This window comes from Musca autumnalis, unplaced genomic scaffold, assembly GCF_047663935.1.
Source record: "Musca autumnalis isolate F117 unplaced genomic scaffold, ASM4766393v1 scaffold_1, whole genome shotgun sequence".
In the NCBI taxonomy this organism is placed as follows: Eukaryota; Metazoa; Arthropoda; class Insecta; order Diptera; family Muscidae; genus Musca; species Musca autumnalis.
The window spans coordinates 300,065,436-300,083,708 of record NW_027411644.1 but is presented as its reverse complement, the minus strand read 5'-3'; the positions used below and the strand labels follow the sequence as shown (position 1 = coordinate 300,083,708).

Sequence of the window (18,273 nt, the reverse complement as noted above, 5' to 3'; positions counted from 1 at the left end):
ACGAGAAATTAAATTGAAAAGGAAATTATGTATTTTTAATTCTGAAACCGTTAAATAGTTATCGATTGGAAGTTTGCCGTTCCCAAATAACCAAATGGATTGTTTGCTTTTCTACGAATGTCGTATGAGTATTGGCATAATCCATACGGCAAAATTATGCAGAACTATCAGGAAATATTTACCAATTGTTATACCTACTTTGATAGCAATGTCGTATGAGTAATGGTGTTACTAATACGATATGGGAATGTCTGAAAACCGTTTAGATGCCACCTTATGAAAAATGTGTTCCATAAGCGGAACATATAGCCTGTTTCTGTATGTCGAAAGATGAATGTATGCGAAAGAAACACGTCCAAACTCTTGTGTGTTTTTCAAATTTGTTTTTTTTTTGTTTTGAAGCAAAGGCAAAGATAAAATTATTTCGAAAACTAAAGTTCGGGCGTGTTTCATTCGCACACATTCTTCTTTCGACATATAGAAACTGGCTGTTAGAATAGATTTTCAATAAGAATTCAATGGATTTCTTTTTTCATTTCTAATATTGCCGAACCGTTCAAAATTAAATTAAGTGAAATGTTTTCTTTACTGCCAAAGTCGTATGAGTATTGACATAATTAAAACCGCAGGGGTGTCTAAAAGCAATATGTATTACGGTCATCTTAAAACTCTGAGGTAGTACGGAACAGAGACATATTGAATATTGGGTAAAATGGGTTTCATGAATGAAAACGACATCAACTTGTTAATTTTCGTAATTTGTTTTAAGGGGTTATCTCTATTTGTGCAGACCAAAAAAACTCATTTTTCATATTTTTTTTCAAAGAAACTTTCAATATTTTTATTTTGTTGAAAATTATTGCACAGTCTTGTGGTAAATGGCTACCTGCGAAACCCTTTTTTGTAAAAGCGCCTTGCGGTGCCAACGATATGTCGAAAACGTAAGGGCAGATCTTGGTATATTTTTGTGTGAGTTTTAAGAACCTAATAATCTTTTTTTTAAGCGAAACAGAATTTTAAAAAATCGATTTAAAAAAATTGTGAGCTGTCAAAATCAAAATTTCGATTTAAACTAAAAAAATGAGCGTTTTTTTGTCCAAAAATGGAGCAAAAAAATTATTTAAAAAAATCTGTCTCGCTTAAAGACAAGGTTTTTATGAATATATGTACTAAGCTCACCATATGAAGATTGGTCGATTCGTTTTCGAGCTTTCGTTGGCACCGACTTTAAAAATGCAATTTCGAGAAACACACGTTTAAAGTTTCCATGCTACATACAAACCACAATAAATTGTTACCTTCCAAAGCAGTATTGCTCCGATCGAGTTGAAATTGTTTGCGGCATACTACCTGTACTTTAAAATAAGCCAATATTTTTTTTCGATTTTTTGAAAGTGACAAGTAGAGGTAACCCCCTAATATTTAATTGACACACCAGTAGTGCGATTCTCTAACACATATTTTGAGTTACCGACAAATATCGGTAAAATTAAAATGCTTATAAATTCGGTAATTACCGATATTTTTCGGTAAGTTAGCGACGAAAGAAAGTAGTCGTAAAGTTCTACCGATAGCAACAGTGTTGTGAACTTTTATTTGAACTTTTCATTCATAATTTTGCGTTCTGATTTTACCGACATTTGTCGGTAACTCAAAAATGAGTTAGAGAATCGCACTACAGAGCTTTGGGAAATATGTCTTTTGTTTCCACGAACAAGTCGTTTAAAACATTTTGACTTAGTATCTTCTCAAATGCAACGAACTGAACGAACAACAGCCTGTATCGAGTTGTTGGAATTAAAAGTTGGCAATTACGAATTTATTACAACAAATATTTTAGATATCTCAGTTCTATTTTGAAAAAAAAAAAATACAACAAAATACGATACACCCTGATATCTGGCAAAGCAACAACATGTGACTCAAGATAACAAATGAAAACACTTGAAAATTCCCAGAGCAAAATAGGAAAAAAGAAATTAAAGCAGACACCAACGCTCGACTTGCCTCTCTAGTGCTATAAAGTTGATTGAATACTTTCGACGTGATTTTGTTTGGCGTGAGAGAAAAAAAAACAGAAGAGGCAAATTACATTGCGTGTTTGCTTTTGCATACGCGAAAAAAGTGAAAAATACATATTTTTATTTTATTCAAATTAATACAAAATATTTTACACATATTATAAAGAGATTAACCTTCCGTTATTTTTTTTTTTTGCTGAAAATCAATTCACAATAAAAACGTCAAATAACGTTATGGTGTCAAGTTTTATTACCGATATAACCCCAAAATTGTGAATACCTTCAATTCAAGTCGTTTAATTCAAACATGCACTTGGTGTAAAAAAAAAAAAACGAAAATCTATTGTTCGGTGCGGGGGCATTTGCCGGTACTGTCAATACTCGCCAAGCAGAATAAAAGTATAGCGGCGGCATATAATTTTAACAATTTTATTGCCATTGTTTTTGTTTATCTTTTCGTGTGGGTGATTGAGAAATTGATAACAAGCAGCAACAGGCGACGACACAGACGAAGAAAACAAAATGCTATCATATACAAGAGAAGAATTAGAAGTAAGTGCAGATAAGAAGAAAATGTAAACAAAATTATAAAAAAACTTAACAACTGTTTATGTTGTTTATAAGAAGAAGTCTTTAAATTTATTGTGGATGAAAAAAAGTTGCAACATATTTGGTTTAAAACATTTTTTCGTGGCAAGTCCATGTTTCCTGATATAATGACCAAAAGTTCTAAAAAATCATACGGCGACCAACTAAAATGGCGGGCACCATAATTATCGAAAGGAATGACTCTCAAAATTAAATCAATAGCACAATTATGTCGGTTCGAATCTTGTTGAAATGTTTATTAACTTTATACAAATTGATTTGGTAAATATATACCAACTTTTATAGTTTCGTTCCAAACCTGGAAGAATCTAGAATTTTTTTCCTTAATAAATTTGAAAAATTATACGAGTCGTTTTGTACGAGTATCTATCATTTTGGTGGTATTGATTTTTAAATTTGATTTAATTTTATTTATTTTTTTCGGTTCCTCACAATATGTCCCCATACCATCATCGATCATTTTACGTATGTACATATTTTGACATTTTTATTGTAGTTCACCTCTTTGAGTTCATTTTGAATGTATTTGAATTTCAAAATTACTCCCGTAACCGGTTTGATAATTTCTTGCAATCTCTATGACAAAGCAGAAAAAAATCCGGAATTTCTGTAGTTTATTTATTGCTCGTTTTCTAGCTATTTTGTCGGCAACATAAACTATTCCCGATCTTAACGTAATCTTGCAAATGAGATGAGTGCGTGAGACAATTTATTACAGACGCTTACGCTGTTCATTTGAATATTATTTAACCAAATTTGAAAAACATATCAAACGACAAATTTACTGGGAATTTTTGGCACACGCTTAAATCAAACAAAACATGTTCACAATTAATTAGCAACAAATATAACTAGATAAACTTTTTGATAATACGAAATTTCATCCATGAGCGGAAATTTAAATGGGAATTTGTGATTTAATATCACCAATGTCGTATGAGTAGCGGCGTTACTAATGCGACATGGGTGTCTAGGAAATAAAATTAAAAAAATCTGCATTACTGATACCGGATAATATTAATAATAATTGTTCCCAGAAACATACCAGAAGTCACAAGGGAGACATCTGTTGCATGAATTTGTAGCGAAAAACCATGAATAAAATATTTATGGTGTCAAATCACAACGACAATCTGGATAAAAATTGTAAAATATGGCCTAAACCCTATATCAAAAACAAGGGCTACTAAGAATGTTATATGTATGTTATGGTAACAGATTTCTTTTATTCGGAGACTCATAGTGAAATTTGATTTGGAACATTCCTTTCTTTAACAATATCCCCAAAATGTGAAGGAGTTTGTTAGATTTTGATCCACTAAGGAATTATGTAAAATTAACAGTCCAAAATTAAAACAAATGATTTCATCCTAAAACGTATAAATTTTTAATTTAATTTTCTTAAGAAAATAGCATACCTAGATATATGGTTTAATCCGAAACTTATAGTGAAATTTTGTGTAGAATTTTTCTCCCTTTGACACCTTTCACCTAGAACCAAGTTTTATATTACTTTCATGTATCAACTCGAAAAAAGGAAAAAAAACTTCATCAAAAAATTGAGAAATATTTTCATGTTTTTTCAGTAAAATTGATGCTGATATTTTCATGATATGTAATGTAAATAGACATTTCATTTCTTGGGTGACCCATAGTGATATTTGACGAAGAATATTTTTGCCTTTGACATCACCTCTCTAAAATTATGTTTTGAGCGACAATCTTGAATAAACTCAGATAAAGTCCAAAATTACAACAAATGATTTCATTCTAAAATGTAAAAATTTGTAATTTAATTTCCTTAATAAAATAGTATACATAGATATATGGTTTATTCTGAAACTCATAGTGAAATTTTGTGTAGAATTTTTCTCCTTTTGACACTTTTCACCTAGATCCAAGTTATATACTACTTTCATGTATCAACTCGAAAAAAGAAGGAAAAAAATCATTAAAAAAATTGGGAAATATTTTCATGTTTCTTCAGCTAATCTGATACTGATATTTTCATGATATGTAATGTAAATAGATATTTCATTTCTTTGGTGGCCCATTGTGAAATTTGACGAAGAATGTTTTTGCCTTTGACGTCACCTCTCTAAAATTATGTTTTGAGGGACAATTTTAAATAAACTCAGATGAAGTCCGACTTTAAGCCTAAAACGTGCTTTTCATTTTTAGAGATTCCTGGTGATTAGATAAGATTTACAGATTTGGTGTATTCTGAGACCTATAGTAAAATTTTATGACAAAAAAGGACCAAAAAGACCACTTTGGTGAACCGCATGAAGGTTAAAATTTTTAACAAAAATATTCCCCATATCCTCCTTTGTGAAATTGCCAAAGACACTATATACCTAAAATGCAAGGATTCCAATATATTTTAACTCGAATATTTCAAAAAAAAAAAAACTAGAAATGGGCAGAAAATGGCCCGCCTACTTTGGTTACTTTCCGATGTAAACTCTAAAAACGACGATACACGTGTCTCATATTTTTAGCTCTACTTTCATAATTTACTCAGTATTCCTTGTCATTTTTTTGTTGTCGCACAGTGTTATTGTTTGATAAAAAAGGTCGTGTTAGTGTCGTCGTAACTCATAAGACAGGAATTCTGTGTTTACACCAATGCTGTAAAGGCCAGAACAGAATCAATCGTCGCTTGCTTTGCTTGCTTTCCAAATGTCAAATTATAAAGGAATTCCAGATCCTCCTAAGGGGAACGCAGGCGGATTTGCAAAGAGGCTCTGGCATTCTTTTATAATTTGACATTTGGGGAAGCAAACAAAGCAAGCGACGATTGATTCTGTTCTGGCCTTATGAGCAACGGCATACGACATCTGATGCCTTATTTTGTAATTATTGCCCATGAAATTGCGAAAAATGCAGGAAATAAAATGGGGTACCAATGTCGTATGAGTATCGGCGTAACTCATTCGGCATGGGATGTCCAAAAACAATGTTATTACTTCAGACAAAGTATTTACTTACAAAAGTATCCATGAAGGGAATATTCGCTTTAGAAGATGAACTTATAGTAGGTTTTAAGACTCAACGAACCTGTCCCTTCTGAATCATATAAAAATTAGTTTGATACTACTTACTTACTTAGCTGGCCCATTACAGAACATTTGTTCCATAGACCGAACTAAGAAAAGATATCCAATTCTCTCTATTTAGTGCTTCGCTTTTTGGAATACCGCGCCTTGTAATCTCTTCATCCACTTGTTTTCCCCATCTATTCTTTGGCCTGCCAATTCTGCGTGCACCGCCATGTGGCTCGAATTTATACGCCTTTTTAGCGGGTTCATCATCGCTCATTCTTATTATATGGCCTAGCCAACGCAATCGCTGCATCTCGGTACGTTTAACTATGTTGATGTCGTTGTATAGCAGATACAGCTCGTCAACGCATATTCACCGTCAACGCAGATCGGTCCGTAGATCTTTCGAAGAATTTTTCTCTCAAACACGCCAAGCACTGCTTTATCTGATTGCGCAAGTACCCAGGCTTCGGAACCATACATCAGCACGGCTAGTATCAGTGTTTTGTAAAGCGTTATTTTTGTTTGACGAGTTGTGGCTTTGTTTTTAAACTGCTTACTTAAGCCAAAGTAGCATCTGTTGGCTAATACAATTCTTCTTTTTATTTCACAACTGATGTCGTTTGTTGTGTTTACGGCATCATTTACTTCCTCAAAATTATAGGAACCAACTTCAACAGTTGGTCCGATCTCAATGGACGCATTGCGCGTCGACACAATCAGCTTCGTCTTCTCGCCGTTTACCGCCAAACCCACTTTAGCAGATTCTCCGTCGACCTTCATAAAGGTATCGGTTACTTCTTTTGCTGATCGTCGCGTGATGTCTATATCATCAGCAGAAGCAAGTAACATGTGGCTATTGGTGTAGATTGTGCCACTTCTTTTGACGTTTGCCTCACGTATAACCTTTTCCGGCAAGATGTTGAAGAGATCACACGAAAGGCTGTCTCCTTGCCTGAAACCTCTTTTGGTACAAAACTCTTCGGAGAGGTTGTTTCCTATATTAACTGAAGATCTTGTGTCAGTTAGAGTTATTTTACAAAGCCGAATGAGCTTTGCGGGGATACCAAATTCAGACATGGCTTGGAATACCTTTGAACGTAGCGGGCTGTCGAAGGCTGCTTTATAATCGACAAAAAGGTGGTAGGTGTCGATCTCTTGGGTTTTCATCTCTTGGGTTTTCATCTCTTGGGTTTTCTCCAGGATTTGCCGCAGGGTAAATACGTGGTCAATGGTGGACTTGCCAGGTCTAAAGCCGCATTGGTATGGTCCAATTATTTCGTTAACCATGGGCTTCAGTCGTTCGCACAATATCCCTGACGTTATCTTATAGGCAATAAGGAGAAGACTTATGCCTCTATAGTTGGAGCATACAGTATTATCTCCTTTCTTATGGACGGGACACAGGATGCTCAGGATCCAATCGTCGGGTACGCGTTCTTCCTGCCATATGGAGCTAACTAGCTGATGCATACACCTTATCAGCGCGTCGCCTCCGGTTTTAAACAGCTTGGCTGGCAGTCCATCAGCTCCTGCTGCCTTATTATTCTTCAGCCGGTTTATTGCTGTCTTTACCTCATCTTGGCCGGGTGGTATACATTCAATACCATTTTCTGGGATTGGATCTGTGGTATCTTCGTCGACTTCGCTACTATTGGATACCAACAGTTTGGAAAAATGTTCTTTCCATATCCTTAGCACACTATCTGTATCAGTTACCAGATTACCTTGCTGGTCTCTACAGGAGGATGTGTCATTTCAGTATGATCTTTCACTCTTTGGTATAATTTTCGGACTTCATTCTGTCTCCTGTGCATCTCGATTTGTTGACACTCCCGCTTTTCCATCTCTCTCTTTTTCCTGCGGAAAAGACGTTTCTCCTCTCTGCTTTTCTCCCGATACCTCTCTCGTGCGCTACGCGTTGCTACTGATTGTAAAGTAGACCTATATACCTCATTTTTCTCTTCGGTAGCAGCACGACACTCCTGGTCATACCATGGATTCCTTGGTGGAGATCTCTGGTATCCAGGTACAGATTTTGCGGCCGTTTGCATGGAGTGGACATTTTATGTTTGTTTCTAATGTCGCCGCAATCACCATGTTGTAAATAAAAATATTTCTAATCGTCGGATCGATCTAATTTTTTCAGTAAATGCTTAAAATAAAAAAATAGAAAAATACCTAAGCCAAACATCACCAATATGGGTCCAGTTTTTCCTGTAGCCCCCCATATAGCGGCACCAACCGATTTCAGGTATTTTGAAGCTTTTATCTACATATTCGGCCCGAATTAGTTTAATTTGGTATTTGGGGTTCCCAGTAATCAGAAACTTTCTGCACCAAAAATTGTGGTCATAGTTCCAGTTGTTGGTATATCCCCCATATAAAAAAGTACCTCCAGATTTCAGGTATATTGAACGTTTTATCTATATTTTCGGCCCAGATTGGCTATAATTTGGTATTTGGGGTTCTCAGTAATCAGAAACGTTCTGCACCAACAATTGTGGTCATAGGTCCAGGTTTGGGTATAGCCTCAATATAACGGTACCCCACGATTTCAGGTATTTTGAATCTTTTATCTACATGTTCGGCCCAAACTGGTTGTAATTAGCTATTTGGATCTCTCAGTGGTCAAGAACCTTCTGCGCCAAAAAAGTCCATGTGATTCTGATTACAATGGTATAACTTTTTTCGTGAACAAGTCCATGCTTGCTGACATAATGACCCACCCAATAGCTCTAAAAAACCTACGGTGACTAAAATAACTGATTGGCAAAATAATTATCGAAAAAGTAGTCCTAAAACTAGATCCAGTTCAAAAATGGAGTATACCAGTACCTGCTTCGCAAAAGTCTCACTTTAATCCGATTCGAGGGCACTTCTCGGATCGTGTTAATTGTGCTATAACATTATAATTGTTTTCTTTTTTGTATGAAGCCAATGCTTTTTGAGACATGGGCCACGAAATGTCCCTAAATTTCGGGCCAACCTATATTATTATTATTTGTATACTACCCCTTATATCAATGTCCGGCAAAAAGGGGCACACGTGCCCTTGATGAGAATAACAACAGAACAACCACCTCTCAGTCTTCGTTCAGAAATCAAAGAAGAAGGTTCTGTTGTCGGTTGTTTCAATGATTTTTAATTTTAGCAATGCTTTAACGCACACGCTGTTTGTGGAGAGAGCGAGAGAGAGTCGTATGCGTGAGGCCGCAAACAATGCATTTGTATTGGTGCCGATACCTGCCTTATATAATGCTATAATTGCATTCTCCATACTCTCTCTTTCTCTCTCTCTCTATCTCGATAATAGGCCGAATGTTCCAAAAAGATTATGGTTTTTTGACTAATACCCTAGACCAGCATCCGGCAAAAAGGGGCACACGTGCCCTTGATGAGAATAACAAGAGAACAACCATCATTCAGTCTTCATTCAGATGTCAATGGAGAAGGTTCTGCTGTCGCTTGTTTCAATGATTTTTAATTTTAGCAATGCATTAACGCACACGCTGTCCGTGGAGAGAGAGACGTACGCGTGTGACCGCAAACAATGCGTTTGTATTAGTGCCGATACCTGTCCTAGACCATTGATGTCCAAAATAAATGAAAGAGAATAGATGTGAGAGTAATGTCCCTTTGTTAAACAATGGCTGACATAGCTCTCATTTGAATTCGTTATTCTCTGTTGTTACGACAACCTGCAGGCGTTGACATCAATACCCTAGACAGACGGCAGCGTAAATTTGCATTAAGTGCCTTAATTAACATTAATTCGTGCATTACACGGCGTTTGCACTACAGATTTTTGCCGCGTTAACCTTCTTTATGAGGATTTATTTGACATTTGAAACCCAAACTAACCCAGTGTGTTAAGTGTAAACGGGGTATTATCCACATTCTTAATGCACAAAATCAAACTGCATTTAGGTATTTCAATATCGCAATACTGTAAAGAGAGCCATGAATATGCTCTGAGACACAAGGAGTGGATACTGCAGTGGTGCAAATAAAAAAATGCAGTGCAAACAACAACAAAATACATGTTAACCACCAATCAGCTGTTTCGTAAATGCAGGATTTGTCATCTGTTAGGGTAAAATTAAATGCAGATCTTAATGCAAATTAACGTTGCCGTCTGTCCAGAGTATTAGGATGTGTTGATTGTTTCTGTCAGTGGAATAATTATACCCACTATTTAAATAGGATTTTTTCTTCTTATGAATATCTATAAAGTACAACTAAGTCCCATATCTAACATAATTTGTATGTAACTAAACATCATTCCTTTCACTTGTTAACAAATGCTAAAGTGATTTATTAAGTGCTACATGCAACTAATGTTTTTAATGTCCAAAATTTATCACAGTACGTTTCAATTCTTAATCGTAAAACTGTCAGAAATGTAAACACCAATTCATGCTTATGGATCAAGTGATGCCTTTACATTCACATACATACATTCACATACATACATACATATGTATGCTTGTAGTTTAGTGGGGAATTTTATGCAAATGATAAGTTATTTTTCTTACATTGAAATGTTACAACATTTCTTACTTGAAATATCAGCAAAAAAAAAAAAACAAAAACAAATCAAAAAAACCCTTTGCCATGATGATTTTTCAAAACTCATAATGTTATACAATACAATTGACGTGAAAACTAAATTTAGAAGAAAAAGCAACAAACATGTTTACAAGTCATTTTCAAACGTAGGCCAGACAACCAACAACTAAGTTTGCATTGAGGAATATTGAAAAAATAAACGAAATAATAAATTAAATTACAACTTTAGTAAAGTGTGATTTGCGTAAGTCACACAATTACATGTTTGTAAATTTTGTCCACACGTTTTTTTGGTCTGACTGTCTGTCAGTTTATTTCTTCTAAATATTGTATTGTATTTCTTGGTATTTCCCCCTTTCTTTGTAACACACAGCTAGCCAACCAACCGTGCGCTAACAGAATCTTTTCGCCATGTCATCTAATTCAATGATTTCCATTGAATATTGATTGAATTTCATTAAGTTATGTTTTCTTACCTAATAAACGACAAAAGTAACGTTATAAGCAAAAATTTATTTATATATTTTTTAGTCATTCCAAAACAAACCAAAAAACAACAAATCATCATCATCGTCACCCTAACTGCTATAATTTCGAATAGAATCCGCCTAAAGGGGCGTTATATAGAAGGGCAGCATGTTATTGTCATCATTGCTTAAATGTGTAAATAGTGGCAAAACAAAAACAAACAACCAATAATACAAAAACAAAAATAACTGGTTTAAGGGTCAAAATGCGTGTATTTTGTATAGCAACTCAGGGTTCAATAAACAGCTAAACATTATTGTTGTCATATTGTCACTGAGTTTTTTTATATTTTAAGGTTTACTTGAATTGCTCATTCGTTATGTTGGAGTAGATCAGTTACCTTCAATGCACTGTGGTCCTACCCTGCGACAAAAATCGAAAAATCGATGTCAGCACATGTCAGCGACAATTCAGCAAATTGTCTCTAAACATATCATATTCTAATATTACAGCAATGTTTTTGTGTAATTTATAATGGTACTTAAGAAAGCAAAACAGAAGACGTTGACATTTACGTATGACCTCTTAAAGACTTTAAGAACGTCAGTAAAGATGTTAATTCTTACAAGACAAAAACTTCAAGGAACCTGACATCTGGCGGTACCATTATATGGAGGCTATACCAAAACCTGGACGTATGTCCACATTTTTGGTGTGAAAGTCTCGCCATCAATGAGAACTCCAAATACCAAATTGCAGCCAATTCTGCCGGAAAATGTAGATAAAAACTTCAAAATACCTAAAATCGGGAGGTGCCGTTACATGAGGGCTATACCAAAACCTGGACCGTCCACATTTTTTCGTGCAGAATGTTTCTGACTACTGGGAACTCCAAATACCAAATTACAGCCAATTCGGGCCGAAAAAAAACTTCAAACTACCTGAACTCAGGAGGTACCGTTATATGGAGGCTATACCAAAATCTGGACCTATGTCTAAAATTTTTGATGTAGAATGTTTGTGACTACTGGGAACCCCAAACGCCAGATTACAGCCAATTCGGACAGAAAATGTAGATAAAAGCTTTAAAATACCTGAAATAGGGTGGTACCGCTATATGGGGGCTATAGGATAAACTAGTAAAAAATCGCGCGATTTTTTTCAAAAATATTTTTGCATGCGGTGCATTTCGTTTTTCAGAAAGTATTTGAATATTTTTACAAAAACTTTTTTATTTCTTAAATAGTGAAAATATTTGGTATTTGGCGCAATTTTTCTAAAATATTTTCTCCCTGCGGCGCTTTTCGGTTTTCAGAAAGTATTTGAATATTTTTATTTGTGAAAATATTTTTGTAAAAAATTGCGCGATTTTTTTTAATGTTTCGACTGCGGCGCTTCTTCTTTTTCAGAAAGTATTTGGAAATTTTAACAACAACTTTTTAATTTCTTATATAGTGAAAATATTTTGGTAAAAAATCTCGCTATTTTTTTTTATAATATTTTTGTCTGCGGCGCTTTTCGTTTTTCAGAAAGTATTTGAATATTTTTACAAAAACTTTTTATCTTGTTAAATTGTGAAAATAGTTTTGTAAAAAATCGCGCGATGTTTCAGAAAGTATTTGGAAATTTTTACAACAACTTTTTAATTTCTTAAATAGTCAAAATATTTTGGTAAAAAATCTTGCGATTTTTTTTTTGAAATATTTTCGCCTGCGGCGCTGTGCTACAAAAACTGACCAGAAAAATATTCAAGCGTTCTGATGCAAAATTATATCGTGTTGGGATCCATGGGCAACGACAATGCGTTTAGTTCGTTTGTCCCACTTCGTTTTATTTTTTTATAACGGTAAAAGTAGTGAAAATTTGGGTTTCTTACATTTTCAAATTTAAGCGGGCATATCTTCTTTTTCAAAAATATAATGTTTTTTTGTTTTGTTCAATATTTATTTTGAAAATTGTGAGAAATTCAGTTATAGTTTTTTTTGTGGGGTTTTTCAGTCTAAAACCACTATAACTTAGCCATTTGTTAACCGATTTAAAAAAATAATAACTTGTTCGAAAGATATTATTTAAAAGGAATAAGGATCAACAAAAATCCGTTGTGAAAAAAAGAAGAAATGCCCGTTTAAATTTGAAAATGTAAGAAACCCAGATTTTCAATACTTTTACCGTTGTAAAAAAAATAAAACGAACTGACACAAACGAACTAAAGGCATTGTCGTTGTCCATGGATCCCAACACGATATAATTTTGCATCAGAACGCTTGAATACTTTTCTGGTCAGTTTTTGTAGCACAGTGCCTTTTATCGGCATTTTTCGAAAAGTTTGCACCTTCTCACGACCAAAACTGTCTGAAGGAGCGTTCCAATGCTTTTGCGTTGAATTAGAGAGTTATTAATTACTGTCTTGGCTACAATTGTTGTCCTTGTGTTCGATCGAAAATCGCAATGGTTTGGCTGTTATATGCCAAAATGTCTAAAAAACGTGGATAAAAAACTTAAAGTCAAAAACGGGAGGCTTGATTTTCACCGTAGACCTATGCTCTAGTGGACTTTTTGGCTCAGTTCAATTCCAGGAATCAGAAACGCGAAGTGCCCATTAAGCTTTTCAAATCGTCCCAGCCTAATGTTAAATCAATTATAAATTATATTATGAAATGAAAAATATATATGAACTTTAAGTTCATTTTTAATTATACCCTATACCACAATGTGGAAAAGGGTATAATAAGTTTGTTTTCCCAAAAATTCATGTAACGCCGCGAAATATTCGTCGTAGACCCCTCATGTGGTATACCAAACTTCATATCTCGACGAGATAAAGCGATTTAGCTATGTGTGTCCGTCCGTCCGTCCGTCCGTCTGTCCGTCCATTAAAAATTGTAATCAAGCTACAGGCCGCAATTATGGACCGATTGTCACGAAATTTAGTATGAAGGTCGGGGTTGTACCAGAATAGAACTGATTAGTTTTTGGCGATGATCGTGAAATATTAAAGGGATGAAATGGACCAAAAACAAAATTTTTGGTCGATTTTGTAGCCGCTCTGTAGGTCGCAATAATAGTTCGATCGCCGCGAAATTTTACACAAAAGTTAAGTTTATGATGGAGAAGGCGTGTGAAAAGCAACATGAATATCGGATAATATTTAGCGGGTTAAATGGACCAAAACTTTTGTGTGAAAATTGGTAAAATTTGTAATGTACAGGTTATATTTATCCATGGAGGAAAGATATTGCAAATCTATAGTGGTATAGGGTATCACATGGTCGGCCCTGTCCGACTATAGCCTGCTCTTACTTGTTTTCTTATACATTTGAAATAAAAAATTGTATTTGAATAAAAATCACTTAAATTTTAAAAAACGCACATAACTCCCATTGGGACTTATGCCCGCAGGGGGGGCCGGACATAGCTCCAAAAAATTTTCATATTTTTTGGCGTATTTGTAATAAAATTGATATTTTCAATCCACTAGATTTACTTAATCTAATATAATGTAAACGTACAAGTAGTATTTAGGTCAACCTTAACATTCAGTCTATATTTAATAAATTCTATATTTAATAACTTTTAATTAACTGTGAAATTTTCTGTTCTTCTTTTCAGGTAAGTCCTAACAAAAATTCAACTTATGTGAAAAAGTATTTGATTAATACCGGAACTTTGAGGTAAAAAATTTCACGTGTCTGTAAAGAAAAAAAAAAAACGGGGACAACAAAAGCAAATATAGGACGTCTAAACAAAACATTAAAATAGCTCGTCTGAACAAGAAACTGTTACCACAGGACACAAACAACCCCAAAAATATTTGCCACAACCGTGTGTAATGTTATCAAATGAGTTAAATAACCTTCGTTCCCGTACCTTTTTAATTGTAAAAGTTACAAAAGAGCGGACTGGATGCTACTACATCCAAATTTATACAAAAAAGTAAAGGAACGACACATTAATTGTTTATTAAAAGATCCAACGGAAAAGAAAGAAGGTGTACCACAAGGCCTATAGAAGGTCGGCCATTCAGAGTTCTGTTAACAACTTTTGACAACAAACATAATAAATTTTATATTATTGTGATTTGAGTTTCTTTTTTTTTAAATCACAATAATGTTTTGTTGTATCAAATCTATTGTTATTGTGAATTAATCGTATGAAAATGCAAACAAAAATGTTGAAACCTTGAAGAACTTTCAATGAAAATAGTCTTGTTGTTGTAGTTTCTTTTTCACCTTATTAATTGCATCATGGTTGACACCATGCATTTATATCACTTTGTCTATATTTTGGTTGTTCCATAAAAAACAAATTTTCACAAATCAGCTGACCGTAACAAAAACAAAAATCAAAACGGGTCCGCATGCACATGTATTTTTAAAAACAATCAACCAACCAACCACCAAGTCATTCAAACTTGTCTTGTAATGGTGACCGAACATGCTACAATTATGCCAAAAGTAAAACACACAGAACTCCTCATTGCTGTTAAACTACTTTAATGCCAAAATCGAAGAAAAAAACAGCAAATTCTTTACTTCACGATGATGGTGATGGCTGAGCTATGATGAATGACAAGACAAAAGAAAAACAAACTTTTGTCATGCCGAACAAAAGTATCGGCAACATTTCAAAATGTTGTTTAAAAAGAAGAACAAGAAAAAACTCATCAACTAGCTACAACAACAATTAAATTTAGTAATAACGCGCTTTTAATTGCAAAGGCCTTAAATGCTGCAGCAGCAGCCAGTACCAGCCACTCCATTAGTAATTGGTGCAAAACAACTTTAAAATAAAGCTTCGACGTGTGCTGCAACTAGCAGACTTCGCTTGCAAATCTACGCCGCAACAACACTTCAAAATTCTGCATTGCATTCTCCGACATTGCAGAATATCAGAAAAAAATCAAAATATATTTTTTTATCACAATGATGTTGCTGGTTAGCGGTTTTGTTGTTTGCTCATATCAAACACACAGTACACTGGGGAAGATCAAAATAATGCCGCAGGGTGTTAAGGGGTATAGATTAAAAAACGATTTCTTAGGAAAATCCAATATGGGACAATTGGAGACTTCTCTTTATTTGTAAGATTACAGGCCAATTTTTTGCGGGGCCAATGATAGCGACCAAGGCACATTTATATACGGTAGAGGTGACAATCAGCTGTATTTTTACTTTTTTTTTTGTAAATTTGGTTTTCAAAATGTAAGAGGGGGTACTCATGACATTTGAAACTTCGAAATTTGCTACCATAAAATACTTCTTTTCATCGTAAACGTGTAATACCAATGACCTATGACAGTTCTGAATGCTTTATATTTACATTTTGAGTCAAATTTGTTTTATTTTAGGGGATTTTCAAAATGTATTTATGTGTTTTCTGAGAAAATTGTTAGAATATTCAATATTTTCTTTGACATTAAATGTTCTATAACAACATTGATGTTTTTGTAAATTTGTTAGCTGTTGTAATTCATGCATTATATAAATATGCCTTGACAGCGACCACAAAAAATTCAAATTCAAAAAAATTTTGTTACACTTGAACCGGACTATATACGTTTGAAAGTATAGGAAAAATTGAGTATAATGGTATTTTTAATTTTTCGTTTTCTCATCGTTTTGACCTTTTAGAGGTCAAGCAAATTTCAAAGGTCAACATTTTTCAAAAAAATATTTTAAATACTTGTACACGTCGTACCATGCTGGTATTGGTGTTATATTAAAGAGGAGAGTATAGGCTTTATATAATAATTATAAATTATTGCATTCCAGTATAAAAAGGACATTAAAAAATCCTTGAAAAATTAAATCAAAAGTGAGCATTTTGACAGGCGCATATCTTCTAAACCGCGAAGAATTTTAATTTACTCATGGAGGCAAAGTTGTTGCTCTTGTCATAAAGTACATCAATTATGGACAAATGAAATCCACCAAACCTTATTTTCAAGGTCAAAATCGTCAAGGTCAATCCCCTAAAAAAAGTTATAGAAGATGATGAAGATGACATTTGGTGGATTTCATGCGTCCAGAATTTATATTCTTTATGACAAGAGCTACAACTTTGCCTCCATGAGTAAAATTCTTCGCGGTTTAGAAGATATGCGCCTGCCAAAATTCTCACTTTTGATTTAATTTTTAAGGATATTTTTAATGTCCTTTCTATCCTGGAATGCAATAATTTATAATTATTATATAAAGCCTATACTCTCCTCTTTAATATAACACCAATACCAGCATCGTACGACGAGTACAAGTATTTAAAATATTTTTTTGAAAAATGTTAAACCTTTGAAAATTATTTGACCTCTAAAAGGTCAAAACGATGAGAAAACGAAAAATTAAAAATGCCATTGTACTCCATTTTGCCTATACTTTCAAACGTATATAGTCCGGTTCAAGTGTAATTTTGGCTGTCGGACAGTGTTATCGACTGGATCTATAGGAACATTTACATACCGCCATGAATGTTTACATCATGAACGTTTACATTCCGCCAGACAACAGCATTGGCGTTGGTTGTCACCCGTTCGTAATGACCCCCTATTTTTAGGGGAAACTTCAATGTCCACCATGAGACATGGTACTCACAGCAACCTCACGTCACTCGAAGTAGTAAAATTGTAGATCAGATACACCCCTCCAAATTCTCGGCGCTCAATGACGACTTCTTCATCACGATAACATCTCAGTTTTCAAGCTCCTCTCAATATTACCATCGTCAGCTCATCACTCCCTGCTCTACCAACAAAGGTCTTATATTCCTGTAGTGTTCACTTTAGAAAAGCCTGATGACGTTGCGGAGCAATATAACATAAATAAAGCTGAATAGCAGAGTTTCGTGAATTGAAGAAATCGTATATCGAGCACAACCAGATGTTCGGAATATCCCAATAATCACGACAAATGGAACAATCAACTCGAAAAGTGTGAAGTTGATTCACATGCGCGTTAAAAGTCTGCCAGCAGTTCACAGAGCTCCAAAAAATGAAGAGCTTAACTGACCCCCCCCTGATATTTTCTCCCAACCTAGTTCGCTACACAAATCTCCCTCTGCCTACAATTTTGCAAGTGCGGGTTTCCTAACCATGACGAAGCACCTGAAACCGGCCAGCCATTAACACGGCTTCAAGATAACTCAGATCACCACAACAGTCCTCAACGAGATCTTTATGAGATTAGCGAAAGGTTTCAATCAAGCTAGGCCCACCGCTCGTTCTCTAATGCCAGCAGGGACTTGTCCAAAGCTTTTGATACGGAAATTTGCTGCAGGATAGTCCCATTTCCAAACCCGGATAAACCTGTTAACATCGGAGAATTACACATACTAATCACCGTCTAGCTAAAATGTGGAAAGCGCGGGTTCTCTCGACCATGACGAAACACTTGAAACTGGTCACTCATGAACATGCTTTCAGGAAAGACCAGACCGCCACAACCCCACTAAACGACATTGTTATGAGGGTGGCAAAAGGTTCCAATATGGCTAGGCTGGCTCCTTGCTCGTCCCCTAATGACAGCAGGGACTTGTCCAAAGCCTTTGATACGGTAGAACATTTGGTC

The 18,273-nt window shown here is 34.8% G+C and overlaps 1 protein-coding gene across 2 annotated transcripts in view; it reads left to right on the top strand.

Moving 5' to 3' along the window:
- The window catches only part of Elovl7 (ELOVL fatty acid elongase 7), a 145,682-nt gene that overhangs the window by 26,030 nt on the left and 101,379 nt on the right, over nt 1-18,273 (top strand). The window contains exon 1 of one of the 2 annotated variants that reach the window (XM_073961969.1): nt 1,957-2,573. The exons of the other annotated variant lie outside the window; for it this stretch is intronic. Within the exon in view, the coding sequence (XP_073818070.1) occupies nt 2,544-2,573 (30 nt within the window). The 5' untranslated portion in view covers nt 1,957-2,543. Of the gene's footprint in view, nt 1-1,956; nt 2,574-18,273 lie in introns of those variants that run through there. 2 annotated transcript variants of the gene reach the window in all.